The sequence below is a fragment of the Nerophis lumbriciformis genome, linkage group LG01, assembly GCF_033978685.3.
Source record: "Nerophis lumbriciformis linkage group LG01, RoL_Nlum_v2.1, whole genome shotgun sequence".
NCBI lineage: Eukaryota > Metazoa > Chordata > Actinopteri > Syngnathiformes > Syngnathidae > Nerophis > Nerophis lumbriciformis.
In genome coordinates this window covers 29,045,729-29,073,036 of record NC_084548.2, presented here as the reverse complement: position 1 = coordinate 29,073,036, position 27,308 = coordinate 29,045,729, and the positions used below count along the sequence as shown (strand labels likewise).

Below are 27,308 nucleotides of genomic sequence, written 5' to 3'. Positions count from 1 at the left end.
GCTTCTGGCTTCTAAAACTTGTAGCCCATGTATTCAGGCTCAAAGAGATAAGGTTCTGGATCATCGTTCGTCCCAAAGTAGTCGTCGTTAGCTCTCATAAAGTCTGCCATGATTAGTAGAGGTTGTTATTGTAGATGTAAAATAAATGTTCCCAGGAAAGAAGTTAAGGTAAGGCTTAAAATGACTTAAATACTTGAATATTACATGTTATCATGAATATGTCTGTTACTACATTACATACACACTTACATGGTGTATATAAAACGTTGTTGGCGGTTTTTAAGAGGGATTTTTAGGCAAAATAAATCAATCCCCATTACCAGCAGTTGTTTACTGTTTAGAATGCATAGAAAAGAGACATGTGTTCGAGACTCACATAGGGATTGTGGATGATGGCCAAAATTTCAACAAAGTGTAGTTCATCTCTAAGTGCTGGGCTGCACTAAGAATTGACAGGCCGTGGCTTTTCGCTCACTAGCTAGTGCTGCTTGACTTAACTCACTTACTCAGTGCCTTGCAAAAGTTTTCAATCCCCCCCACCCCCCACCACCACCACACACACACACCCCACTTGGATTATTTCAGTCCTGTATTGCTTTTATAAATTACATTATTGACCATTTAATTTGACAAATTTCATGTCAAGGAGATGTTGGTCTGATGAGACAAAAATGTTGATTATGTGTGCAAAATAGCTGCAAACATTTGGCAATAATCTTTCTAAACCTGCAAGAAAACTAATTATTGGTAAAAGACTCATTCTCAATGCATTCTAACAGTTGATTTTTAGAGGGGAGGAGTATATTTACAGCTAGAATTCACCAAGTCAAGTATTTCATATATATATATATATATATATATATATATATATATATAAGAAATACTTGACTTTCAGTGAATTCTAGCTATATATATATATATATATATATTTATTTATTTATTTATTTATTTATTTATTTATTTTAAATTTATTATATATATATATATATATATATATAAATAAAAATAAGAGAAATACTTGAATTTCAGTGTTCATTTATTTACACATATACACACACATAACACTCATCTACTCATTGTTGAGTTAGGGTTGAATTGTCCATCCTTGTTCTATTCTCTGTCACTATTTTTCTAACCATGCTGAACACCCTCTCTGATAATGCATTCTGCTTCGTCTCCTTGTTGTGTGCGCAGTTGTGCGCTGCACTCTCTAAAAGCCGTAGATGTTATTGTCACATATGCGTGTACAGTAGATGGCAGTATTGTCCTGTTTAAGAGTGTCACAACATTGCTGTTTACAGCAGACGAACTGCTTTACGCTAGACGAAAACGTGACTGCTGTTGTTGTGTGTTGTTGCCGCACTGGGAGGACGTTAATGAAACTGCCTAACAATAAACCCACATAAGAAACCAAGAACTTGCCCTCGATCATTCTACAGTTATAACGTGATTGGGCAGGCACCCTGTTTATATTGTGGGAAAGCGAACGTGAAAACAGGCTGTCGACACGTCACTCAGGTCCGCATGGAGCTGGAGGGGGCGTGGCCTCCAGCTCCGCCTGAATTTCGGGAGATTTTCGGGAGAAAAATTTTCCCGGGAGGTTTTCGGGAGAGGCGCTGAATTTCGGGTTTCTCCCAGAAAATCCGGGAGGGTTGGCAAGTATGTTCACTAAAAACATGGCATACCCGATGCGAGCATGAATTGCTGACATGTGACTGACTGCATGCACAGAAACATCACGAGTGGCGATGCCGGTTGCACGGATTATTTCACACTTACTAAAGCAGCCAGGCAGCCTCTGCCAAGCGTGCTCATGCTAACCCAAGAGCCAGTATCAGCTGCCCGGCTTCCCAAAGTCCAGCTCACACCAATACCGGCAGCCTGGTTGCTCAAGACTCCGTCTCCAAGTCCCGTTGCTAAGCCACGCCAGCTCAAGGCTTTAATGCCCCCCATTCCTGTTCCACGTCAGTGCTTTGGGGGAACTGTACGGGACGGAGCAACGACCCTCCTCCAAGCCTCCCTCCCTCTATTCCTGCTCCAGGTGACACTGCCGGTCTACAGCTCATTGCTCCGGCAAGGGAGGAAATCTGGAAGGTCCTCTTAAGTGGGTGTGGAGTACTGCTACTCAGTACCTACATTTTGGGGTCGCCGCCCACCTCTCTCCAAGTTGGGTCGTCGCTTGCTGCTCTTCCTGCTCGTCTGCCCATGACGTCGTCGCCTGCTCTTTCAGTGAGTTTGTCCATAGAGTCCGTCTTCGCCCGCTGCAGAAGTAACCACCTGGTGCTCACCTTCTTCGCCTTCTACAGAATCTCCCATAGATGTGGTCATTCCACAAGCGCCCTCTGCGCCATGCCCAGGACCTGTGCAGAGATCTCCGCTCCTGCTAGAAAAGCCATGTCGTCCGTGTACATACGCCTCCTCATCAGGCATAGAAATGGCCATTCCATGGATTGCCTCTGCAACAACAGCAGCAACGCCCAGGACCTGGGCGTGGACCTCAACTGCTGCTGGAGCGTTAATCCCCCGCTTAGGTCACAGGTTTCAAAACTCTAAACTCAGTTAAACAGTTCATCTCATCCCCAAAACAGTTTCATAATATACTGTTTCATACATTCACGTAGACCTCAATGGGAGGTTTATGTAAAAAAATAACATCATTGGATAATTTGGATAATTCAAATGTGTAATATTTGTCCGGTTTAGTACATCAACTGTTCACTGCTGCCCAATGACATTTCTTCTCTGCATATACTTTTTTGCCAGGTTCAATACTGTTTGGAATTACGTACAGTACTCTTTTTTTTATTGTTATCATCAACGATTTGATAGAATTTTGTAAAGATTTAAAAATGTGGCTGAAGCAAAAATCCCTCAGCATTCGGTTTTGATTATGTTTTTGACCGTTTTGCACAAACGAATGTATCATTGGAAAAGTATTATATTTTGTAGGGGCTGACGTAGCAACTAAGAAAAGACTACCGTATTTTTCGGAGTATAAGTCGCACCGGAGTATAAGTCGCACCTGCCGAAAATGCATAATAAAGAAGGAAAAAAACATATATAAGTCGCTCTGGAGTATAAGTCACATTTTTTGGGGAAATTTGTTTGATAAAACCCAACACCAAGAATAGACATTTGAAAGGCAATTTAAAATAAATAAAGAATAGTGAACAACAGGCTGAATAAGTATACGCTATATGAGGCATAAATAACCAACTGAAAACGTGCCTGGTATGCTAACGTAACATATTATGGGAAGAGTCATTCAAATAACTATAACATATAGAACATGCTATACGTTTACCAAACAATCTGTCACTCCTAATCGCTAAATCCCATGAAATCTTATACGTCTAGTATCTTACATGAATGAGCTAAATAATATTATTAGACATTTTACGGTAATGTGTTAATCATTTCACACATAAGTCGCTCCTGAGTATAAGTCGCACCCCCGGCCAAACTATGAAAAAAACTGCAACTTATAGTCCGAAAAATACAGTACTTGAATTTTGGTGACAATAAATGCATTTTGTGTGAAAGCAATGAAAAGGTTGGTCAACATGGACTTCTTGATTTGCAGACTGTGTTGCTGTAAAAGTTTTCAACATGTGACTCCTGTTCATCTCATGCTTGTTAACACTTAGACTTAAACTTAGACAAACTTTATTGATCCACAAGGGAAATTGTTCCACACAGAAGCTCAGTTACAAAGGATGGAACGGGTAAGGATGAGAAGGCTAATGCAGGTATAAAGTACACTAAAAATGTACCATAGTAGCAATAGAAAATATAACATATATGCATACAGTATATAATATCTAGTGATATATCATATTATTATGTTATATTATATTTGTATATAATAAATACAATATAAAACAAATCCAAATTACCATGTACAAACCCCGTTTCCATATGAGTTGGGAAATTGTGTTAGATGTAAATATAAACGGAATACAATGATTTGCAAATCCTTTTCAACCCATATTCAGTTGAATGCACTACAAAGACAACATATTTGATGTTCAAACTCATAAACTTGATGTTTTTTTTGCAAATAATAATTAACTTAAAATTTCATGGCTGCAACACGTGCCAAAGTAGTTGGGAAAGGGCATGTTCACCACTGTGTTACTTGGCCTTTCCTTTTAACAACACTCAGTAAACGTTTGGGAACTGAGGAGACACGTTTTTTAAGCCTCTCAGGTGGAATTCTTTCCCATTCTTGCTTGATGTACAGCTTAAGTTGTTCAACAGTCCAGGGGTCTCCGCTGTGGTATTTTAGGCTTCACAATACGGCACAGATTTTCAATGGGAGACAGGTCTGGACTACAGGCAGGCCAGTCTTGTACCCGCACTTGGCATTGTCTTGCTGAAAAAAGCAGGGCGTCCGTGGTAACGTTGCTTGGATGGCAACATATCAATCAATCAATCAATCAATGTTTATTTATATAGCCCTAAATCACAAGTGTCTCAAAGGGCTGCACAAGCCACAACGACATCCTCGGTACAGAGCCCACATAAGGGCAAGGAAAAACTCACCCCAGTGGGACGTCGATGTGAATGACTATGAGAAACCTTGGAGAGGACCGCATATGTAGGTAACTCTTGCTCCAAAACCTGTATACAGTACAGCCTGAGGGATCGAAGCTTAGCTGCTTATGTGCAGTGATTTCTCCAGATTCTCTGAACTCTTTGATGATATTACGGACCGTAGATGGTGAAATCCCTAAATTCCTTGCAATAGCTGGTTGAGAAAGTTTTTTTTTAAACTGTTCAACAATTTGCTCACGCATTTGTTGACAAAGTGGTGACCCTCGCCCCATCCTTGTTTGTGAATGACTGAGCATTTCATGGAATCTACTTTTATACCCAATCATGGCACCCACCTGTTCCCAATTTGCCTGTTCACCTGTGGGATGTTCCAAATAAGTGTTTGATGAGCATTCCTCAACTTTATCAGTATTTATTGCCACCTTTCCTAACTTCTTTGTCACGTGTTGCTGGCATCAAATTCTAAAGTTAATGATTATTTGCAAAAAAAAAAAATGTTTATCAGTTTGAACATCAAATATGTTGTCTATGTAGCATATTCAACTGAATATGGGTTGAAAATGATTTGCAAATCATTGTATTCTGTTTATATTTGCATCTATCACAATTTCCCAACTCATATGGAAACGGGGTTTGTACAATATTACAGTATATGTAACAGAAAAATAACACGTGAAAAATTCAAATATAAATCGCTCATTTTCTTAATCACTAGACAGCACTCAGCATAACGTGCATATTTTCATTATAATCTGCAGTTACAGAAACATTTGTGTTAATGATAATCACATTTCCTTCCTGAAAATTCAATCATGCTTGAGATGATAATATTTGTAGCTTACTTGTGATAATGAAATCAAGCTTGTTTATCATCCAGAGTGACATTTTCCAACTTGCATTATTTGCCGTGCAATTTGGTGTGTGCGGAAGTGTGTGCGTGCGTGTGCATGTGTGTGCGTGTGCGGTTGTGTGTTGGGCCCTAATGGCTATATGAGTGTGCAGTGAAGACACAAGCGTCTTTGTGTTGGCTCCGTGTGACTGCAGTCATGACGGAGTCAAGTTTTCACGCTTGCATTCCTTGACTGGTCATATTGGAACAACAACTCACATGACTCTTTTCTAGAGACCTGCAACACCTTTCATGTTTTTACAAAGACCTGAGCAAAACTTTATATACTATTTCACGTCAGGAAGTAGACCTACCCTAGTCGATCTTCTTCGTTCTTGCGCAGGTTAAAGTCTCGTTGAATCACGTCCCACACATGTTTGGCTTCTTCGTCCGATAAACGAGTCAAATCCAGTTTCCGCTCCATATTGACTCCTCTCTGAGCAGGCAAGAAGCAAGTCAGTGGGGGAGCAACAATGCCCTTTATTATAGTTTTATTACTAAATAGATATCAACAATAATACAAAATCAAATTGATTTAAAATGTTGGAAGTAATTGTAAAACTTTGACATCTTTCAAAAGAAAATAGTCCCGGTAGAAAACAATAACAAGTATATAATATATGAAAATTCAACTTTATAACGTATTTAAATATCATTAATCATCTATATCCTTACTTATCAAATGAACACTTAACTAACATTTGATCCAAAAAAGGATCTTTGTTATTTAAAAAGTAGATTTTTTGATGACATGAAAAATAATCCAAAAGTAACAAAGGTCAACGTAGTATTATTATACTTTTTATTCAAAGTTAAATAGAATAAGTTTGTTGTGTAAAAAAAAAAAAAAGGGAAGAGAAAACTCACCTCTGTGTTACTGCTGAAAGACTCAGGATTGAAGTGAGAATATCAGCTGCTCGCTGGTTCACATGCTCCTGACATCATCACCATCACTCACAATAAATACTTTGTTTGCTGACAAGATCAGGTATTACCACCGCCCTCTAAAAAGGAAATAAACATTCATTTTAAGACTGTCTGGTAGAATACAGTAATAAGTACAGTATTTGATTCTTGCTTTTTTTTTTGTACCCTTACGAGACATGTTCTGGTACATTTGCTTTAAGAGACAATTAACTAACATTAAATAGTTTATGATTTAATAAGTATTTGATTCCATTTAGTGCTGTCAAATGATTATCCATCCATCCATTTTCTACCGCTTATTCCCTTTGGGGTCGCGGGGGGCGCTGGAGCCTATCTCAGCTACAATCGGGCGGAAGGCGGGGTACACCCTGGACAATGTTTTAATCAAATTAATCACACTTGAAATTTGATTGTGTCTGATTAATCGCAGCTAATTACTTGCTTGCATAATTTGAATTAACTTTTGACAAAAAAAATATATATATATATTTTAACACAAATGCAATGTTTTTGTATTTTTTTAATGTTTTACTTGAATATTTCTGGCATGTACAGCGATCACAACATTAAATAGTTTATGATTTAAAAAACAAACAAATATTTTAACACAAATGCAATGTTTTTGTCAGAATGTCATACATTAATTTTTTTTTGATGTTTTACTTGAATATTTTTGGCATGTACAGCGATCACAACATTAAATAGTTTATGATTTAATAATTATTTGATTATATTGATTCCATATACAAATGCCATGTTTTTGTTTGAATGTCAAACATGAAAACAATTTTTATGTATTTCTTGAATATTTTTGGCATGTACGGCGATCACAACATTAATTAGTTTATGATTTAACAAGTATTTGATTCCACATGGTGCTGTCAAATGATTATTTTTTAATCAAATTAATCACACTTGAAATTTGATTGTCTGATTAATCGCAGCTAATTACTTGCTTGCATAATTTGAATGAACTTTAAAAAAAATATATATATATATTTTAACACAAATGCAATGTTTTTGTATTTTTTTTAATGTTTTACTTGAATATTTCTGGCATGTACAGCAATCACAACATTAAATAGTTTATGAATTAATATGTATTTGATTATATTGATTCCATACACAAATGCAATGTTTTTGTTTGAATGTCAAACATGAAAACAATTTTTATGTTTTACTTGAATATTTTTGGCATGTACGGCGATCACAATATTAATTAGTTTATGATTTAACAAGTATTTGATTCCACATGGTGCTGTCAAATTATTATTTTTTAATCAAATTAATCACACTTGAAATTTGATTGTCTGATTAATCGCAGCTAATTACTTGCTTGCATAATTTGAATGAACTTTAAAAAAATATATATATATATATTTTAACACAAATGCAATGTTTTTGTATTTTTTTTAATGTTTTACTTGAATATTTCTGGCATGTACAGCGATCACAACATTAAATAGTTTATGAATTAATATGTATTTGATTATATTGATTCCATACACAAATGCAATGTTTTTGTTTGAATGTCAAACATGAAAACAATTTTTATGTTTTACTTGAATATTTTTGGCATGTACGGCGATCACAACATTAATTAGTTTATGATTTAACAAGTATTTGATTCCACATGGTGCTGTCAAATGATTATTGTTTTATCAAATTAATCACACTTGAAATTTGATTATGTCTGATTAATCGCAGCTAATCAGTTGGTTGCATAATTTGAATTAACTTTTGAGAAGAAAAAATATACATATTTTAACACAAATGCAATGTTTTTGTCAGAATGTCATACATGAACTTTCTTTTTTATGTTTTACTTGAATATTTTTGGCATGTACAGCATACAGACATATTTTGTAGTTGTAGTACTTTTAGTTTCTTGTAGCTGTAGTAGAACTTGCAGTAGTGTACTTGTAGATGTTTGCATTTTCATTACTGTACATGTTGCCGTGTACTTGTGGTGTACCCCGCCTTCTGCCCGGATGCAGCTGAGATAGACTCCAGCCACCTCCTGACCCCGAAAGGGACAAGCGGTAGAAAATGGATGGATGGATGGATGTAGTAGTATACTCGCAGTTTCTTGACATTGTGTACTTGTAGTTTATTTTAGTTGTGTACTTGTAATTGAAGAACTTGTAGTTTGTACTTAGTTTCTTGTACAAACCCCGTTTCCATATGAGTTGGGAAATTGTGTTAGATGTAAGTATAAACGGAAAACAATGATTTGCAAATCCTTTTCAACCCATATTCAGCTGAATATGCTACAAAGACAACATATTTGATGTTCAAACTGATAAACATTTTTTTTTTGCAAATAATCATTAACTTTAGAATTTGATGCCAGCAACACGTGCCAAAGTAGTTGGGAAAGGGCATGTTCACCACTGTGTTACATGGCCTTTCCTTTTAACAACACTCAGTAAACGTTTGAGGAGACACATTTTTTAAGCTTCTCAGGTGGAATTCTTTCCCATTCTTGCTTGATGTACAGCTTAAGTTGTTCAACAGTCCGGGGGTCTCCGTTGTGGTATTTTAGGCTTCATAATGCGCCACACATTTTCAATGAGAGACAGGTCTGGACTACAGGCAGGCCAGTCTAGTACCCGCACTCTTTTACTATGAAGCCACGTTGATGTAACACGTGGCTTGGCATTGTCTTACTGAAATAAGCAGGGGCGTCCATGGTAACGTTGCTTGGATGGCAACATACGTTGCTCCAAAAGCTGTATGTACCTTTCAGCATTAATTGCGCCTTCACAGATGTGTAAATTACCCATGTCTTGGGCACTAATACACCTCCATACCATCACGTCACAGATGCTGGCTTTTCAACTTAACAATCCGGATGGTTCTTTTCCTCTTTGGTCCGGAGGACACGACGTCCACAGTTTCCAAAAACAATTTGAAATGTGGACTCGTCAGACCACAGAACACTTTTCCACTTTGTATCAGTCCATCTTAGATGAGCTCAGGCCCAGCGAAGCCGACGGCGTTTCTGGGTGTTGTTGATAAACGGTTTTGGCCTTGCATAGGAGAGTTTTAACTTGCGCTTACAGATGTAGCGACTAACTGTAGTTACTGACAGTGAGTTTCTGAAGTATTCCTGAGCCCATGTGGTGATATCCTTTACACACTGATGTCGCTTGTTGGTGCAGTACAGCCTGAGGGATCAAAGGTCACGGGCTTAGCTGCTTACGTGCAGTGATTTCTCCAGATTCTCTGAACCCTTTGATGATATTACGGACCGTAGATGGTGAAATCTCTCAATTCCTTGCCATAGCTGGTTGAGAAACTGTTCAACAATTTGCTCACGCATTTGTTGACAAAGTGGTGACCCTCGCCCCATCCTTGTTTGTGAATGACTGAGCATTTCATGGAATCTACTTTTATACCCAATCATGGCACCCACCTGTTCCCAATTTGCCTGTTCACCTGTGGAATGTTCCAAATAAGTGTTTGATGAGCATTCCTCAACTTTATCAGTATTTATTTCCACCTTTCCCAACTTCTTTGTCACGTGTTGCTGGCATCAAATTCTAAAGTTAATGATTATTTGCAAAAAAAAAAAGGTTAATCAGTTTGAACATCAAATATGTTGTCTTTGTAGCATATTCAACTGAATATGGGTTGAAAATGATTTGCAAATCATTGTATTCCGTTTATATTTACATCTAACACAATTTCTAGACTCATATGGAAACGGGGTTTGTAGTTTTAGATCTTGTAGTAGTGTACCATAGTTTTGTGTAGTTGTAGCACTTGTAGTAGTGTATTTGCAGTTTCTTGTTGGAGTAGTACTTGTAGTTGTGTACTTACGTAATGTAGTTTCTTGCAGTTGTAATACTTGTAGTAGTGTACCTGTAATTTCTTGTAGTTAATGTACTTGTAGTAACGTAACTTGTAGTTTAGTGTAGTTGTAGTACTTGTAGTAGTGTAATTGTAGTTGTAGTACTTGTAGTGTACTTGTAGTTGTAGTACTTGTAATATTGTACTTGTAGTTTCTTGTAGATGGTCAGCCGGGTTGCAAACATGTCAGGAGGGATGTTGGGGTGAGAAACATTACACAACAGAATGTTTGCATCTCCATGTTTGACAGTAGTTAAAGTTAAAGTACCACTGATAGTCACAAACACACTAGGTGGGGTGAAAGTATCCTCTGCATTTGACCCATCCCCTTGTTCACCCCCTGGGAGGTGAGGGGAGCAGTGAGCAGCAGCGGTGGCCGTGCTCGAGAATCATTTTGGTGATTTAACCCCCAATTCCAACCCTTGATGCTGAGTGCCAAGCAGGTGATGATCAACATTTCATTTCATTTGATGCCAAACACTTCCATTGTGCTGTCATGTGACTAGGGGTGTAACCCACCTCTTGCCTAAAGTCAGCTGTGATATATGGAGGTTAAGTTGTGTCTTTATCACCAATGCTATGTAGTGCTGCATAAACTGCCTCTTTGCCACAGCTTTACAAGACCTGTGTCACGTGACTGCAAACGTGACACCTCATTGGCTTGTTCTGCAGAGGTGGGTAGTAACGCGCTACATTTACTCCGTTACATCTACTTGAGTAACTTTTGGGATAAATTGTACTTCTAAGAGTAGTTTTAATGCAACATACTTTTACTTTTACTTAAGTATATTTATAGAGAAGGAACGCTACTTTTACTCCGCTACTTTTATCTACATTCAGCTCGCTACTAATTTGTATCGATCTGTTAATGCACGCTTTGTTTGTTTTGGTCTGTCAGACAGACCGTCAAAGTGCCTGCCTTACTGGTGACGTTTCACTTCGTTCCACCAATCAGATGCAGTCACTGGTGACGTTGGACCAATCAAACAGAGCCAGGTGGTCACATGACCTGACTTAAACAAGTTGAAAAACTTATTCGGGTGTTACCATTTAGTGGTCAATTGTACGGAATGTGTACTGTACTGTGCAATCTAATAATAAAAGTTCCAATCAATCAATCAAAAGTGTGAAGGAAAAAAGATACTTTTTTATTTCAACCGCACGAGGACGTTCCTGTCTTCACAATAAAAGTGCCGCTCCATCGCGCCTGCGCTTTCAAAACAAGAGTCTCCGAAAGCCAGCGCAAACAAGCTAGCAAGCTACGGAGTTTGACGCCAATATATTTCTTGTAAAGTGTATAAAAACGAATATGGAAGCTGGACAAATAAGATGCCACAAACCCACCACTTTCATGTGGTATTAGACAGAAAGGAGGAACTTTTCTTCTCCTCCATTTGAAAACGTGGACGTTATCATCACAACTGTCTGATTACAATCAACGCAAGTCATCAGAATCAGGTAATACACCAACTTATATTGTTGTCTTCATGAAAGAAAGGAATCTATATGTTAAACATGCATGTATATTCATTAAAACACCTTTAACATGTAAACAAAAACAGCAAAATAAATACATATAAATTATATACTGTATATATCAATGTATATGTATGTATATATATATATATATATATATATATATATATATATATATATATATATATATATATATATATATATATATATGATATGAGTGTGTATGTTACTCATCAGTTACTCAGTACTTGAGTAGTTTTTTCACAACATACTTTTTACTTTTACTCAAGTAAATATTTGGGTGACTACTCCTTACTTTTACTTGAGTAATAAATCTCTAAAGTAACAGTACTCTTACTTGAGTACAATTTCTGGCTACTCTACCCACCTCTGTTGTTCTGAGGCACGATCGCTTGCTTCAGTCTTAATTTACCAGACGTGGGTCGAGAGTTTATATATATACAGTGCAGGCCAAAAGTTTGAACACACCTTCGCATTCAATGTGTTTTCTTTATTTTCATGACTATTTACATTGTAGATTGTCACTAAAGGCATCAAAACTACGAATGAACACATGTGGAGTTATGTACTTCACAAAAAAAGGTGAAATAACTGAAAACATGTTTTATATTGTAGTTTCTTCAAAATAGCCACCCTTTGCTCTGATTACTTTTTTGCACACTCTTGGCATTCTCTCGATGAGCTTCAAGAGGTAGTCACCTGAAATGGTTTTCACTTCAGAGGTGGGCTTAAGCTCATCGAGAGAATTCTGAGAGTGTGCAAAGCAGTAATCAGAGCAAAGGGTGGCTATTTTGAAGAAACTAGAATACAGAACATGTTTTCAGTTATTTCACCTTTTTTTGTGAAGTACATAACTTCACATGTGTTCATTCGTAGTTTTGATGCCTTCAGTGACAATCTACAACGTAAATAGTCATGAAAATAAAGAAAACGCATTGAATGAGGAGAAGGTGTGTCCAAAATGTCGGCCTGTACTATATATATTTCTGTACTGAATATGTATAAATTGAATTTTAAAACTCTGTATTTCAATAAACTGACTTTTTGGACACATGTTTTATTCACAAAATTGTATTAACTGAAATTGTCAAAATAATTTGCTGTAGCAAAACTAATTTCTCAAAATTCAAACAAAAAAAAAATCAGTCACATAAATTCAGTGTCAAAAAAATATTTGGTGATAAAGACACAAATTAACCTATAGAGCAGTGGTTCTTAACCTTGTTGGAGGTACCGAACCCCACCAGTTTCATATGCTCCTTCACCGAACCCTTCTTTAGTGAAAAAAAAAAAGTTTTTTCTTTATTTAATCTTAATTTGTAAATATTAATCATGAAATTATGTTCCATCCATTTTCTACCGCTTAATCCCTTCAGGGTCGTGGGGGGCGCTGGAGCCTATCTCAGCTACAATCGGGCGGAAGGCGGTGTACACCCTGGACAAGTCGCCACCTCATCGCAGTGAAATTATGTTATTATATTAAATAAATACTAATAAAGACATATTTTACAAACAAAGTTACAGGAACGTACACATGATTCCATGTTTACATCTCATTGTGCAACATGTGAATGTTTCAGTGGGAACTAAATGCGATATCTGAAAGGGGTACAAATTATTTCCAAAGCAGGACCCCCACCATCCATCCATCCATTTTCTACCGCTTATTCCCTTCGGGGTCGCGGGGGGCGCTTGAGGCTATCTCAGCTACAATCGGGCGGAAGGCGGGGTACACCCTGGACAAGTCGCCACCTCATCGCAGGGACCCCCACCCCGACATACAATACTAGTACACAGCTCATGAAAAACAATATTTTTTGTTATTGTCATTGCAAGTGGGCCAAAACACTTATATTAGAAAATAATCTCATGGATTATAATGATTATAATAATAAAACATTTAACTTGTTATTTAGTCAGGTTTGGAACTGGTGTGCTGCTGGTGTGGTCACAGTGCATGTGCACGTCTGACGTCGCTCACATGTTCTCCACTGAATGCTCAAGAAGTTTTCGCGTTTGCTCAAGCATATGGAAAATTAGAGGGAACATTGTTTGGGGGTATTCATAATACGCCGATTGAGAGAAGTTTTTATTTACACGATGAGTCGGGTGTGTCTTGACCTCTGTGGCGGAGGCTCCGTCGAACCCCTGAGGCCGACTCACCGAACCCCTAGGGTTCGATCGAACCCAGGTTAAGAACCACTGCTATAGAGATAGACCCCAGCTTACCAAGACCCTAATGACTACAGGTGCTATGAAAACATGGATGGATTGAGAAGTCCATAATTGTTTTTACTTTTGACACCGATAAAGTCTAGATTAGACAATAGCATCAAGACGCCAACATACGTTCATCGTTCCCCCTGCTCTCTAAACCCATCTGCCAGTTTGATGTTGAGTTTTTCCTTTGATTTTGTACCAACATTGCAATAAAAGTGAGTATTTTAATTATTAAATCAGATTTACTCTACTTCTATTGTCATTGTTCACTAACGACGAAAGCAGCTAACAAGCTTAAAGGGGAACATTATCACCATCAATCAATCAATCAATGTTTATTTATATAGCCCTAAATCACAAGTGTCTCAAAGGGCTGCACAAGCCACAACGACATCCTCGGTACAAAGCCCACATAAGGGCAAGGAAAAACTCACCCCAGTGGGACGTCGATGTGACCACCAGACCTATGTAAGCGTCAATATATACCTTGATGTTGCAGAAAAAAGACCATATATTTTTTTAACCGATTTCCGAACTCTAAATGGGTGAATTTTGGCGAATTAAACGCCTTTCTATTATTCGCTCTCGGAGCGATGACGTCACAACGTGACGTCACATCGGGAAGCAATCCGCCATTTTCTCAAACACATTACAAACACCGAGTCAAATCAGCTCTGTTATTTTCCGTTTTTTTGACTGTTTTCCGTACCTTGGAGAAATCATGCCTCGTCGGTGTGTTGTCGGAGGGTGTAACAACACGAACAGGGACGGATTCAAGTTGCACCAGTGGCCCAAAGATGCGAAAGTGGCAAGAAATTGGACGTTTGTTCCGCACACTTTACCGACGAAAGCTATGCTACGACAGAGATGGCAAGAATGTGTGGATATCCTGCGACACTCAAAGCAGATGCATTTCCAACTGGACTGGACAGATCAGCTTTCAGGAAAAGAGAGCGGATGAGGGTATGTCTACAGAATATATTAATTGATGAAAACTGGGCTGTCTGCACTCTCAAAGTGCATGTTGTTGCCAAATGTATTTCATATGCTGTAAACCTAGTTCATAGTTGTTAGTTTCCTTTAATGCTAAACAAACACATACCAATCGTTGGTTAGAAGGCGATCGCCAAATTCGTCCTCGCTTTCTCCCGTGTCGCTGGCTGTCGTGTCGTTTTCGTCGGTTTCGCTTGCATACGGTTCAAACCGATATGGCTCAATAGCTTCAGTTTCTTCTTCAATTTCGTTTTCGCTACCTGCCTCCACACTACAACCATCCGTTTCAATACATGCGTAATCTGTTGAATCGCTTAAGCCGCTAAAATCCGAGTCTGAATCCGAGCTAATGTCGCTATACCTTGCTGTTCTATGCGCCATGTTTGTTTGTATTGGCATCACTGTGTGACGTCACAGGAAAATGGACGGGTGTATATAACAATGGTTAAAATCAGGCACTTTGAAGCTTTTTTTAGGGATATTGCGTGATGGGTAACATTTTGAAAAAAAAATCGAAAAATAAAATAAGCCACTGGGAACTGATTTTTAATGGTTTTAACCCTTCTGAAATTGTCATAATGTTCCCCTTTAATGCATATACAATCATACTCCAGGTTTATACCCTAAATATACTGTGTCTCACATATTTTTTTAAACACATTTGAAATGATAAAATGTATGAACAGGTACTCACCACTAATCAATGATCATGAAAGAAGATAATGAGGATGATGAAGAGATGTAAGGCACAGTGCGAGCTAACGCTTTACGTTAAGAACTTGCTGTTTCTCTGCTTCTCTCCTTTTTTCTGGGTGTATGAATCAGAGCTGATAGATTTTCTTACCCTGTGCATATCCAAAGGTTCAACCTTTTCCTGCAGCGTCATGACCCACTTCTTCCCTGAGAAGGTTCTGGACGCATTGGCAGCATGGTACAATGTAAATGCAATAAAAAGTAAATACATACATTATGAATAAATTAAGATTAAAAACAAAAAATCGCCATCAGCGGGAAGTACAAGTCACAAACATAAATAATCAATCAAACTGCACACTAGCATGTACTGTATGTACTTTTTGTTTTATGCAATATTACCACATACTATGAAGTACAGTGCTACCTTGGTTTTTGTACACTCAACTCTCTGCATGATTCAGTTTTGGATTAAAAATTTCAATCAAATTTTATCCTGGTTTTCGTCTCGGTTATTATATGACCAAATATTGCACGCAGCAAACCAATCCGTTTGCCGGCATATCATTCTGTGGAATGAAGTGTCCAAACAAAGAATCCCACATGTTGACTCAGTCTCTGTACTTCTTTTTACCCACAACTGCCAAATAATGTACCATGGCGCCAAAGAAAGTTTTGCATGCCAGGATAAAAAAAATACAAGGAGTGATAAACACTTAAGGGCTTGAAAGGGCACCCAAAACATTGTTCGGTCACGGTCGCCATTTCTGCTGGTTAAAAGTTATGTTTACTGTACCCGCGGTACTGTGAGAGAGGGAGCAACAAACTGGATGAAAATAGATTTTACAAAAGAAAAACTCAGAAGAGCGTACCAAGACAAACTGGACCCTGTTTCAAAGGCATGCTACCTCGAAAAAATAAGTGAAATCGATCCATTTGAGCGCATCCAACGGACAGATTTGAATTTGTTCATTCACTTCATAAGCAGGTTTCCTTGGGGGGGAAAAAAACTTGACTATTATAGCTTTTAAAATATTTTGATCACTGTGCTTTTTCTCTGTAAAGAATATTCATTTATTTTTGTGCTTATCCACAACATAAGATAACTGGACACAATGCTCTTTTCCAAAACAATGTAGGTTGTTTGTAGCTGTGGTATATTTCTCATCGTGTCGTCTCCCAGGATGGAGTGACTATGTGATGGCTGATGAGCCAGGAAGATGCAAACGAGGAATTGTCGAACAAAAAGCGTTATTTGTTTCAGCGAGCTTCAGACTGGAACTTCAGCTTCCAGGAGGAGAGTATGGGCCTGATTCCTCTCCTGATGTCCTCTCGGACCACTGTCCTTAAATACCTTTTACACGAAGACCTTTACTCTTTGTAATTCTAGCCTTAGGGCCGTCTAGTCTGGACAAAGCCCAGTTTGTTGTTTGGCCAGTAAATCTATTTTCTGGCCTTGTCCCTCTGCTCAGTTTGAGTCGGATGACCTCCGACCCCTGATCTCTACTCCTACCTGTGGGGGCTCCTAACAGATGTCGCTAATGTGTTTATAATCACTCCTAAAATCCAAACCTGCATTCCTTTAGGATTCCAATTGTCCTGGGGGTAAGAGCCACCACTCTCTGGATGAGCTGTGATGGACATCTGCACCCGAAGCTAATTAAGGGCATCTTTCCTTAATATAATAATCCCCTAGAAGATTCTGTGACCAATTACAAATGCATGCTAGTTCACAATCGTGTAAGAAAAATGTACATGTCACAATTCACCTCATAGCCCACAGCCAGCTTGCCTAATGCTTACACCCTACTAAATGCTATTTGTGAGGCAGATTAACACAGGCTCTGATTGAAACTTACTCGTCTGAAAAGGCCGTGAACACACCAACATGTGTCGTGTGATGGCGGTAAAAGTGAAGTTTGGTCGTCTCTTTGATCCGAGTTCCTTGGCTTTGCTTCCACACTGGGAATGAGAAAAATCTCACCAAATTGTTTTGTTTCCTGAAAGGATCATGTGAGCTATTGAGGCAGTTAATGATGCAGCACATCCGTGCAATGTTTTGAACTTCCATCCATCCATTTTCTACCGCTTGTCCCTTTTCGGGGTCGCTGGAGCCTATCTCAGCTGCATTCGGGCAGAAGGCGGGTTACACCCTGGACAAGTCGCCACCTCATCACAGGGCCAACACAGATAGACAGACAACATTCACACTCACGTTCACACACTAGGGCCAATTTAGTGTTGCCAATCAACTTATCCCTAACTTGTTAAAGAAAAAAACACAACTTTGGGAAAAAGTTGTGCATTCAGCTGTGTAAATAAGGTTTTCAGATGGCCATAAAGCCACTGTGCATTGTGTTTACTACATCACACTTTAAAGCCCTATTAAATTCAAGAAAAGGCTTTTAGCAAAGTACAAAGTCTGTGTGGATCTCCTCATTCCCCCCTTTCTGCTCATCGCTGTTTTTGCATCAAAAGCCATTAATTAAGTTACAAGTTAAAGTACCACGAGGTGTGGTGAAATTACTCTCTGCATTTGACCCATCCCCTTGTTCCACCCCCTGGGAGGTGAGGGGAGCAGTGAGCAGCAGCGGTGGCCGCGCTCGGGAACCATATTGTTGATTTAACCCTCAATTCCAACCCTTGCTGCTGAGTGCCGAGCAGGGAGGTAATGGGTCCCATTTTTTATAGTCTTTGGTATGACTCGGCCGGGGTTTGAACTCACGACCTACCAATCTCAGGGTGGACACTCTAACCACAAGGCCACTGAGCAGGTAAATTAACGTAAAAGTGATGTCAAATGTTTATTTCTACAATTCATTCATTATTTATATGTATTTTACATTGTTTTATGCATTAAAAACTATTATTTTCTCTATAAAATGTGTTTTGTGTTCATATTTTTGGGTGTCTGGAATGGATTAATTAGATTTACATTATTTCTTGCAGGGAAATTGCTTTGCTTTTTTGAACCTTTTTGACTGACCTTTTGGAACAGATTACATATAAAGAATGAGATTCGATTGTATACTAACAACCCAGGGCTTTTAATGTCTTTTCTGACTTAATAATAACTTAATACAGTGGATAATAACTTAAATAGGGTGTACCCCGCCTTCCGCCCGATTGTAGCTGAGATAGGCTCCAGCACCCCCCGCGACCCCAAAGGGAATAAGCGGTAGAAAATGGATGGATGGATTGTTAGAATATTGGATACCCATGTTAAACAATACGAAAGGTCATAAGGTTCATGCATTTTGGCGTAAGCGTGCACAGGGTTTTGCAGTCTGGCTTTGTTGTGACATCACAGCAAGGTGGTTATTTGGACATTAAGGGCCTACTGAAACCCACTACTACCGACCACGCAGTCTGATAGTTTATATATCAATGATGAAATCTTAACATTGCAACACATGCCAATACGGCCGGGTTAACTTATAAAGTGCAATTTTAAATTTCCTGCGAAACTTCCGGTTGAAAACGTCTAGGTATGATGACGTATGCGTGTGACGTCGATGGTTGAAACGGAAGTATTGGGGCGCCATTGTATCCAATACAAAAAGCTCAGTTTTCATCGCAAAATTCCACAGTATACTGGACATCTGTGTTGGTGAATCTTTTGCAATTTGTTTAATGAACAATAGAGACTGCAAAGAAGAAAGCTGTAGATGCGATAGGTGTATTAGCGTCTGGCTACAGCAACCCAACCAGGAGGACTTTGACTTGGATAGCAGACGCGCTATCCGACGCTAGCCGCCGACCGCATCGATGATCGGGTGAAGTCCTTCGTCGCTCCGTCGATCGCTGGAACGCAGGTGAGCTTCGGTTTTGATGAGCAGATGAGGGTTGGCGTAGGTGGAGAGCTAATGTTTTTATCATAGCTCTGTCGAGGTCTGTAGCTAAGTTAGATTCAATAGCGTCGTTAGCAACAGCATTGTTAAGCTTCGCCAGGCTGGAAAGCATTAACCGTGTAGTTACAGGTCCATGGTTTAATAGTATTGTTGATTTTCTGTCTATCCTTCCAGTCAGGGGTTTATTTATTTTGTTTCTATCTGCAGTTAAGCCCGATGCTATCACGTTAGCTCCGTAGCTAAAATGCTTCACCAATGTATTGTCGTGGAGATAAAAGTCACTGTGAATGTCCATTTCGCGTTCTCGACTCTCATTTTCAAGAGGATATAGTATCCGAGGTGGTTTAAAATACAAATCCGTGATCCACAATAGAAAAAGGAGAGAGTGTGGAATCCAATGAGCCCTTGTACCTAAGTTACGGTCAGAGCGAAAAAAGATGCGTCCTGCACTGCACTCTAATACTTCACTCTCATGTTCCTCATCCACGAATCTTTCATCCTGGCTCAAATTAATGAGGTAATCGTCGCTTTCTCGGTCCCAATCGCTCTCGCTGCTGGTGTAAACAAAGGGGAAATGTGAGGAGACTTTCAACTTGTGACGTCACGCTACTTGTTCTATACTAAATCCTTTCAGCAAAAATATGGCAATATCGCAAAATGATCAAGTATGACACATAGAATGGATCTGCTATCCCCGTTTAAATAAAAAAATTAATTTCAGTAGGCTTTCGGTCAAACAGGGTAGAGCTCTGTATGAGGTCAACTGAGTTTGAGGAAACACAAAAGAAGATGGGATAAAGTATTATTTTATTCTAATCTTGGCATGTGCACAATAACACCGATGTGTGACATGCAGTGACATAAAATGGTGCTAAAAGCAGCTTCTTCTTTTTTTCAAACACTGTAATGATCGACAATTGTGCAGGTGTACGTAATGTTGTGACCGGGTGAATCCATATTATTTTTATGAAGTTATTTTTTGACCATGTCTGGAGAAAAAATAGTGTTGATGTTCGTCTTAAAGATACATATTTAAACGGTGTACATTTTCAAATGATACATTATGATACTTTTGGTGAGGGTGAAGCCAGGTTTCATTTGCAATCTGGGAAAGTCTCCAGAGACGATTATAAAAGTGACTGTGGAGCTAATTTTACGCAAAATTCACACCAAAGCATATCCAATAGTGTCGATTAAATTCCTCATATATACTCTTTCAGAATTTTATTTTTTTTTAAAAACAGACTTTTTGGAGGGAATGTGTGACAACATTTAGATGTCCTTTGATATACTTTATTAGACTCCATAAAACCTTGCAATTAGTGTTTTAACAAAAAAGGATCTGAATAGACATATTTACATATTCACCATTTATTTAGTTTAAAGTTACAAAAAGTAATAACAGTTACTGAGAAAATGACAATATTTGACGTGACATACTGTATGAGTGACATCAACCTGGGATAGTAATCGATTAATCAACCGTCTTTCTTCTTCTCTTTTTGTCAGCGTTGAATAATCAAGCAGCTTTATATCAAATAACATTAAAGAGCAGTGAGTTTTGAAGAAAGAAGAAATAATGACAGCTGTCAACCAAGAATCGGCGCTATATGAGCAATGTTCATGCCACAGAATCGGAACCAGTCGTCAACATCAGCGAGTCACCCACCACGTGACGACCACAGACGCCACCACACCAATCAGAGACGTGGCTGCGGCGGAGTGGGCGGAGTTACACAAGTCAGAGTTGCAGCACTTGAAAGTAAAACTGGACACCTGGAAAGATATATTCAATCATTAGGTTCAACACTAAATGTATTCCTAATCAAAGATGGACATTCTCCCTCATTGTACACATTAAGTGTTCATGGCATCATACATCTATACACTATAAACAAATGTGGTCTTTGGCTAACATCGCTAGCGATAGGAGAAGCCATAGCTTGAAAACCCTCTTCGATTATTAAAATGTCCTGTTGGGGAACACTTTTTCTTGCCCCTGAAATACGTAAACAAACAGAAATGTATTGTTTGAAAAATAGTAGTAAGTTTTTTTCACACGTATGTATATTCAATTTAAAAATATACAGTGCAGGCCAAAAGTTTGGACACACCTTCTCATTCAATGCGTGTTCTTTATTTTCAGGATTATTTACATTGTAGATTGTCACTGAAGGCATCAAAACTATGAATGAATGCTTGTGGAGTTATGTACTTAACAAAAAAAAGTGAAATAACTGAAAACATGTTTTATATTCTAGTTTCTTTGAAATAGCCACCCTTTGCTCTTATTACTGCTTTGCACACTCTTGGCATTCTCTCAATGAGCTTCAAGAGGTAGTCACCTGAAAGGGTTTTCACTTCACATATGTCATAGTTTTGATGCCTTCAGTGACAATCTACAATGTAAATAGTCATGAAAATAAAGAAAACGCATTGAATGAAAAGGTGTGTCCAAACGTTTGGCCTGTACTGTATATTTTCATATTTATGTTTTAAATGTACCACTTTTCTGTATTTGCAATACTTGGAGTAACATATTTGTAGTTGAAGTTGCTGTAATGTACTTGTTAAATAAATATATAGTAAAAATATTAATAAGTATTTTTGTTTTGTATGTTTCAAATTAGAGATGTCCGATAATATTGGCCTGCCGATATTATCGGCCGATAAATGCGTTAAAATGTAATATTGTAAATTTTCAGTATCGGTTTTTTATTATTGGTATCGTTTTTTGGTTTTTTTGTTTTGTTTTTTGTTTTTTTTATTAAATCAACATAAAAAACACAAGATACACTTACAATTAGTGCATCAACACAAAAGGGTTGTTTCTTTCTGTTATTAATATTGTGGTTCCTACATTATATATCAATACAGTCTGCAAGGGATACAGTCAGTATGCACACATGGTTGTGCATGCTGCTGGTCCACTAATAGTACTAACCTTTAACAGTTAATTTTACTAATTGTCATTAATTACTAGTTTTAATGTAACTGTTTTTATATTGTTTTACTTGCTTTTTTATTCAAGAAAATGTTTTTAATTTATTTATCTTATTTTATTGTATTAATTTTTTTTTAAAGTACCTTATCTTCACCATACCTGGTTGTCCAAATTAGGCATAATAATGTGTTAATTCCACGACTGTATATATCGGTTGATATCGGTATCGGTAATTAAAGAGTTAGACAATATCGGAATATCGGATATCGGCAAAAAGCCATTATCGGACATCCCTATTTCAAATGTAACACTCGTTCTCCATGATAAGCAAGTATTATATAGTCAGCTTGTTTTTAATGTTTCCCTACATCTTGTGAATGGTCTGATATGAGCACTTCACAACATTTTCACAAGATCTTGTAATTTCTCATGTCAAAACTTCATGAAATGTATGTCCATCCATCCATCCATCCATCCATCCATCCATCCATCTTCTTCCGCTTATCCGAGGTCGGGTCGCGGGGGCAGCAGCCTAAGCAGGGAAGCCCAGACTTCCCTCTCCCCAGCCACTTCGTCCAGCTCCTCCCGGGGGATCCCGAGGCGTTCCCAGGCCAGCCGGGAGACATAGTCTTCCCAACGTGTCCTGGGTCTTCCCCGTGGCCTCCTACCGGTCGGACATGCCCTAAACACCTCCTTAGGGAGGCGCTCGGGTGGCATCCTGACCAGATGCCCGAACCACCTCATCTGGCTCCTCTCGATGTGGAGGAGCAGCGGCTTTACTTTAAGCTCCCCCCGGATGACAGAGCTTCTCACCCTATCTCTAAGGGAGAGCCCCGCCACCCGGCGGAGGAAACTCATTTCGGCCGCTTGTACCCGTGATCTTGTCCTTTCGGTCATAACCCAAAGCTCATGACCATAGGTGAGGATGGAAACGTAGATCGACCGGTAAATTGAGAGCTTTGCCTTCCGGCTCAGCTCCTTCTTCACCACAACGGATCGATACAGCGTCCGCATTACTGAAGACGCCGCACCGATCCGCCTGTCGATCTCACGATCCACTCTTCCCTCACTCGTGAACAAGACTCCGAGGTACTTGAACTCCTCCACTTGGGGCAAGATCTCCTCCCCAACCCGGAGATGGCACTCCACCCTTTTCCGGGCGAGAACCATGGATGAAATGTATGTATACAAATTTTAATCAATCAGTACCGTTTGTGTTTTTTACTTGAAAATGCCATAGAGTGTATTTTGGATGTACAAATTGTGTATCAATAACAAACAGCGATAAGAAATGTTTTGTTTTTTGGGGAAAACCTACTTTAAAATCACTGCTCCTCTGCTCTCACTACTTCACATACAGATGTTTCATGCATAAAGTACAGCAATTTTTCTTTACTGTTTGCTAGTTATAACTATTAACTATTAAGCGGTTATCGCTTGAGAGAGTGTTGCATAGGCAACTCTGAGCTGGAGCCAACCCTCAACCCCCGACCAGTCACAACACAGTAGGCGTGGTCGAGGAGGAGATCGCTGAATGCAGATTTGTACACAACATTGATATTTATGTGGTGTTTTTTTCAGATAACATTACTGTAGTACCCCACTGAGATCCGAAATAATTTACACAAAAGCTAAGGAATTTTTTGCTTTGTATTGTGTTTCTTGCTGTACCCAATATGAACCAAACATTGAACATAAAACTGAGGTACCAAATCATGATGACGGTCTCACAGTTACATCCCACCAATCAATAATCAATACTTTGAGTTACCTGTGGGAACATCTGTCCAAGTCGACTGTGCTCGCAGTCTGAATACTTGAGGCACTGGCGGAACGTCATCCCTCCTGCAACACACACAGGAAGTACACTTACTGCAAGGTCTAATTTACTAAAGGTTTGTGTGTATCAAAACACATGCAAAATAGTGCAAAGCTGATCTACTAAGCTTCTGCACGCAGGATTGCAACTGTTAAATAAGCAAAATAATTTGCGCTATCCAATTTAGTGTCTTTTCCTTTATGCATATGCAGAAAATAAAGTATACGCACTTTATCATTCCACCCACAATAGAGGAAGAGATGCAAATGTAATCATTTAGTGCACGCAATGTGAGTTATCAAACGTTTATGCATCTATATTTAGCACCATAGCACGGTACGTGCAAACTGGCACAATTACGCACAAATGTGGTGAGAATGACCACAACTCAGCGAAGCAATTGTCAGATTACAAAATAGTGGAGATATATTGTCTATCCAGAAACAACATTTTTGGACTGCTGAATGATGGGCTGATTTGGAGTGAGCAGATACAAATTAATATATTGTATCTACAAAATGAAAAAACATCTAGTAACATTTAATTTTCTCACGTCTGGATCCTTCCGGCGCACTATCACGGTTATTGCCGGCGTCTCTCACAGTAATTTTTCTGGCGTTACATCCCAGGTGTTGAATGCTACTAAATGACACAAATCACCCTACCATTTGATAACTGTGCTCAACCCTTCCACTCGGGCAGAACGTTGCTATAATTTGTGCTTACATTCCAACGAGAAACATTGTGGAGCATATGTTCGGCGGGCTAAAATGTTTCTTCTGTTGTCTAGATAGCACTGGAGGGGCTTTTATATTGCCCAGAAAAAGTGCATATTGTCTGATGCATGTTCCACAACATAACAAAACACCACGGTTTGGAGCATGATGCCATGAATATGGAGGAAAATGTTTGACAGACGGTTATACACCTAAAAAACTCATTTATTGGGGCAGTCCGCACCACTTGTGCATCCATAGTGCGTCTTGGTGGATCACCCACAACATGTTCACTAATAGTCAGTTTGAAAAAGTACACTTAGTCGTGATTAAATTACTAATGTAAGTATATTTGTATTATGTAAGAGATGCAACTAATTACTGGCAAAGTAATTGATGCTTTGCTTTTTTTTTTTTTACTTTTACATACTTTATCTGCTGTGTGCAGTTGACATGTTTCATGAGAGAAGAGTGCGTTAGTGCGTGCCTTCAAAAGGCGGTTCCTGTTGCCAAGTGAAGCATGACATCAGCAAGGGTGAGCTCATTGGCTGTTTTAGCTCAGCTTTGGTAGTCTGCAGACTTGAAGGAAGTTTTTGACTACAGCGCCTGTGGAATGCTTTTTTTTAGTTCATAAAGTGATTGAACATACATCAATGCCTGTGTCTCTCCTTGTTCACAAATAGTGTATTATAGGATTATTGTTGTTGATGATAGTCACTTCATTGAATGTTCATTATTCACCCGTAGTAGTGGATTGTGTGTCTGCGGTGACTGTTGCTTGTACTAGTAAAGCTGACTTGTCCAGATCAAAAGTAGCGTGCCACGTTACATCAAACGTATTAGTAACAGCGTTGTAACCCACGTAAAAGTAATTAATTAGACCACTCGTTACTAAAAGAAGTAATAATGGCATTACTAATGGCGTTACTATGTAATGTAGTTTATTCAAACACTGCTAATAGTACCTGCTATTTTATAGTTTGCACACACTATTTAGTGCTAGTTATTTGGGATATTTTTTAGAACCATATTAGTGAAGTCGCCAACATGTACATGGTCGTGGTCACCTGAGGACAGAACACCCTTGTCTAACGTTCAAACTTGTTACTTTACTTAAAAGCAATTTTAAGTTCAAACTTGCACATGGAAAGCCAGGTATGTGTATTACTTGTAGTATGTGTTAAAACTCACACATGAATAGTAAGGTATGGTATAGTAGAGGTACCACAATGTGTAGTAAAGATACAGTAGTGCAACTGCAGGCATGGACAGTTGCTTATACTATAGTACATCTACATGGCTGATAAAGGATACATAGTAAAATACATGTAAAACTGTACTCCAATCGCAAATATTTATAAGACTAGGATTGCAAATAAGTTATGAATTGGTACTGCACAAAAATGCAATGGAAATAGTATGGAAATGTGGCAGTTAGTGCAAACACCTTGTTAAAGTTGTAGACACAGCACTACCATGTTTGTTGTGTGGTATTAGCAGTATACTAGCATTGACTGTAACTTACATTGTAGTAACGGTACTACCATAGCAAGTACACATGCGCAGGATGCTATGACAAAGTATATAAGCAGAATGAGCAAGTTAGTTAGAGATGTAGTACGGGTGCCAACATCAAAGTTACAATGTTAGAAGTTATTCCATAAAAATGCAGTAATAACCTCTTTCTGTGAGCGTCAGACAGGCGTCGTCATAGCTACAGTCTCGCTGTTTGGAACAACTCGCTGTGTAATCTTTACAACTGTAACAGCGAATTGCTGATCCTGAAACAACATTTCATGTTATATTTATCGGTAACTTCTTTCTGCAAAAACATTTTTACATTACTCACTTGTCATTCATTATACAGTACATCAATAAGTATAATAATAAGTAGTAATATAGCAATATCATGATCTTAAGAAGAACCAGGCTGAAACATACCAAGTCCCATCAGAGAGAAGCAAATCATCAGAAAGACGCTAACAGAGAACTTCATGTTCACCATCGTCACTCTGAAATCACACATGTATGTACTACTTAAGGGCTCTCAATACCACTTCGTACTGTGTGTACTGGTCTGTCTTGTGTGTGTGTGTGTGTGTGTGTGTGTGTGCATGTGTGTGTGTGTGTGTGTGTGTGTGTGTGTGTGTGTGTGTGTGTGTGTGTGTGTGTGTGTGTGTGTGTGTGTGTGTGTGTGTGTGTGTGTGTGCGCTCTGTTGTAGTACATACCAAACTGTAGAACTTGACAGATGCCACAGTGCTCACTAACTGACTAGAGATGAAACTGACTGAACAATTACACTGTTAGACCACACCCACTGGGAGGAGCCTACGAGAACCCTCAAAA

The 27,308-nt window shown here is 38.7% G+C and overlaps 2 protein-coding genes across 3 annotated transcripts in view; both read right to left on the bottom strand.

Moving 5' to 3' along the window:
- The window catches only part of mlpha (melanophilin a), a 38,902-nt gene extending 32,575 nt beyond the window's left edge, over positions 1-6,327 (bottom strand). The window contains exons 1-2 of one of the 2 annotated variants that reach the window (XM_072913551.1): positions 6,314-6,327; positions 5,761-5,882 (exon numbers count right to left, since the gene is read on the bottom strand). In XM_072913551.1, the coding sequence (XP_072769652.1) occupies positions 5,761-5,870 (110 nt within the window). In that variant the 5' untranslated portion in view covers positions 5,871-5,882; positions 6,314-6,327. Of the gene's footprint in view, positions 1-2,136; positions 2,229-5,760; positions 5,883-6,313 lie in introns of those variants that run through there. The other variant, XM_072913597.1, reaches the window with a different exon arrangement.
- A 14,510-nt stretch (positions 6,328-20,837) lies between these two features.
- On the bottom strand, positions 20,838-27,251 carry LOC133618385 (CD59 glycoprotein-like). The gene is made up of 5 exons (XM_061978695.1): positions 27,191-27,251; positions 26,903-26,973; positions 26,641-26,742; positions 24,198-24,271; positions 20,838-21,258 (listed from the first exon to the last, which is right to left on the bottom strand). The coding sequence occupies exons 2-5, from the start codon at positions 26,964-26,966 to the stop codon at positions 21,136-21,138; spliced, it is 363 nt and encodes a 120-aa protein (XP_061834679.1). The 5' UTR covers positions 26,967-26,973; positions 27,191-27,251; the 3' UTR covers positions 20,838-21,135.
- Positions 27,252-27,308: the final 57 nt, after the last annotated feature.

What these genes read in the sequence shown, in the direction of transcription:
- LOC133618385 (XM_061978695.1), bottom strand. Translation starts at nt 26,966, where the DNA reads ATGGTGAACATGAAGTTCTCTGTTAGCGTCTTTCTGATGATTTGCTTC. An exon ending in CTTCTCTCTGATGGGACTTG is followed by an intron (nt 26,743 to 26,902) that starts GTATGTTTCAGC and finishes ATGTTGTTTCAG; the next exon opens with GATCAGCAATTCGCTGTTAC. An exon ending in TCTGACGCTCACAGAAAGAG is followed by an intron (nt 24,272 to 26,640) that starts GTTATTACTGCA and finishes TGTGTGTTGCAG; the next exon opens with GAGGGATGACGTTCCGCCAG.